This window comes from Limulus polyphemus, unplaced genomic scaffold (genome assembly GCF_000517525.1).
Source record: "Limulus polyphemus unplaced genomic scaffold, Limulus_polyphemus-2.1.2 Scaffold8861, whole genome shotgun sequence".
Lineage (NCBI taxonomy): Eukaryota > Metazoa > Arthropoda > Merostomata > Xiphosura > Limulidae > Limulus > Limulus polyphemus.
This window is the reverse complement of record NW_013674471.1, coordinates 20754-23084: the sequence shown is the minus strand read 5'-3', so window position 1 is coordinate 23084 and position 2331 is coordinate 20754. Positions and strand designations below refer to the sequence as shown.

The window sequence follows — 2331 nt, the reverse complement described above, 5'->3', positions numbered from 1 at the left end:
TAGCTTTGCGCGAAATTCAAAAACAACAACAACAACCGTAGTTAGGGTCACTTGCCGCAAAACGAAAATCTGACTCCGCATTTTGATGCCGTGTGTGTTTTATACAACTGATGTTTAAATTCCGCTGTGTTATTAAAGTAGTCCAAGGGTTGGCAGCGAGTGCTCTTGTAAAGTCAGTTATTAATTCCTCTGATTATATACAAAAATACAATAAGTTAGATCAGGTTATCACTGGAATTAAATAGTCTTTAAAGTCTTGAGACTTAAAACTATCCAGTTTGTAGTAAAATTAATTTTGTTATTCAAACTGTACAGTGAAAAAAAAAAAATTCTAAGTAGGTAACTACCCCCAAATTACTAACAACTGGAAAACTTTTTTTTTATACGGGTACAGCTTCATATGTTTCCATTTTTTATTTCTTTTCTCGATTATAACCCAAATTTCTTATGTTTTCCAACTCCAATAAAAATCCTTATTTCTTGTTTGTTGACACAGGATGGTTAATCAAATCACCTTCTTAACTTGTTTATTTGAGTGACTTCCCTTTTAAGGCACTTAGCAGTTGGCCTTTGACGCTTTTAAAACTTTTAAGGCACGTAGCCGTTGGCCTTTGGCGCTTTTAAAACTTTCAAGACACGTAGCAGTTGGTCTTTGATGCTTTTAAAACTTATAAGGCACGTAGCTGTTGGCCTATGATGTTTTAAAAACTTTAAGGCACGTAGCTGTTGGCCTTTGATGCTTTTAAAACTTTTAAGGAACGTAGCCGTTGGACCTTGATGCTTTTAAAACTTTTAAGGCACGTAGCTGTTGGCCTTTGATGTTTTAAAACTTTTAAGGCACGTAGCAGTTGGCCTTTGAGGCACGTAGCCGTTGGCTTTGATGCTTTTAAAACTTTTAAGCACGTAGCAGTTGGCCTTTGAAACTTTTAATACCATCAAAACTGCATTAGATTCTAGTTCAATTCTATCAAAGTGTATATACATACGGGTGTTGATATAATAACCAACAATTCTATACTTATTTTTCGATTATTTTTCTTATAGGTAGGAGCCAATCTTTTCTTGTTTTTCTGCGTTAATGTTCTAGGAGTTGTATCCTTCTTTTTTGCTGAACGGCAGCAGAGGCAGGCCTTCTTAGAAACCCGCCAAAGTCTAGAGGCCAAATTAATTCTAGAGGAAGAATCTCAGGAGCAAGTACGTCATTTTTTGTTTTCATGTTTGTTTGTTTTTTTATTAAAATAACTACAGTTTTGTGTATATTTTTTTTCTCATTTAAATTCTCAAATTCTAAAAAGAAACAAACGGATAATACTTTAATTCTGGTTACATCATACCTCATTAATTAGCTTTCTATGTTCGGTAATTTGGAGAAAATACAGACGTAGCCGCTTGTGTGGGAGTGGTTCTTGTCTCTTGAAGTAGAATCTTAAAATATATACTTTCATATCCGGCTGATACCAACTAAATTAGTCCTCTGGTGGAACAGGAGTAAGCTAAAATCCGCGGTTAGATTGTTTTGTTTGTTTGAAGTTATGCACAAAGCTACACAATGGGCTATGTGTGCTCTGCCCACCACGGGTATCAAAAACCGGTTTCTAGCATTGTAAGTCCGCAGACATACCGCTGTCCCACTGGGGGGTCCGCGGTGGACACAGCAGATAGCCCAATGTGGATTTTGCTCTAAAAACAAACATAGAAACTAGATTTGTTCAGCGTTAAGGCTAACAACGCTGAAAAATCGAGCTTCGTTATCCGTGATGGGCAGAAAACAGATAGCCAAACTACCAAACCTAAAGAAATCAACTAGACCGTTTAATTAACTCTTTCTGCAGTCAATGCTAGCACAAACACTACATATTATCCCATTATCGGGAATCGTTTTCAACTCGTGTCGTCTATTGTATTTTTATCATTAGTATCGCCAACTTACCGTACCCTTCATATTTAAAAAAATTCGCTGAAATTGCTGGATTCTCGCGTATCTTGTGTCTCAGTATTATAGCTCTCTTAAATTAAATCCGGGTTTCGATACCCGTGGTGGGCAGAGCACAGATAGTCCATTGTATAGCTTTAGGCTTAATTACAAACAAACAAACAATCATAACTTGATTTTAAAGTAAACATTCTATAGAAGCGATTAAATTTTTATCTCTCATTATTGCGGTACCTCTTTATATATACACCTGGAAAAAAGTTAAGCACCCCAAATATTTTTTCAGGATTGCTTATTGAAAATAAGGTTTAATTTTCATGATGTTGAGCAATGTTCATAATTTCAAACATAATTAAAAGGATGTGAGCGTTCAGGTGTGACATTTAAATCAGGCGCGT

At 35.8% G+C, this 2331-nt stretch overlaps 1 protein-coding gene across 1 annotated transcript in view; it reads left to right on the top strand.

Moving 5' to 3' along the window:
* Positions 1-2331, top strand: part of LOC111083279 (adenylate cyclase type 3-like) — a gene marked incomplete at its 3' end in the record, with an annotated part of 21899 nt that overhangs the window by 3662 nt on the left and 15906 nt on the right. The window contains exon 2 of the mRNA XM_022379672.1: positions 1045-1194. Coding sequence (XP_022235380.1) covers positions 1045-1194 — 150 coding nt within the window. The remainder of the gene's footprint in view (positions 1-1044; positions 1195-2331) is intronic.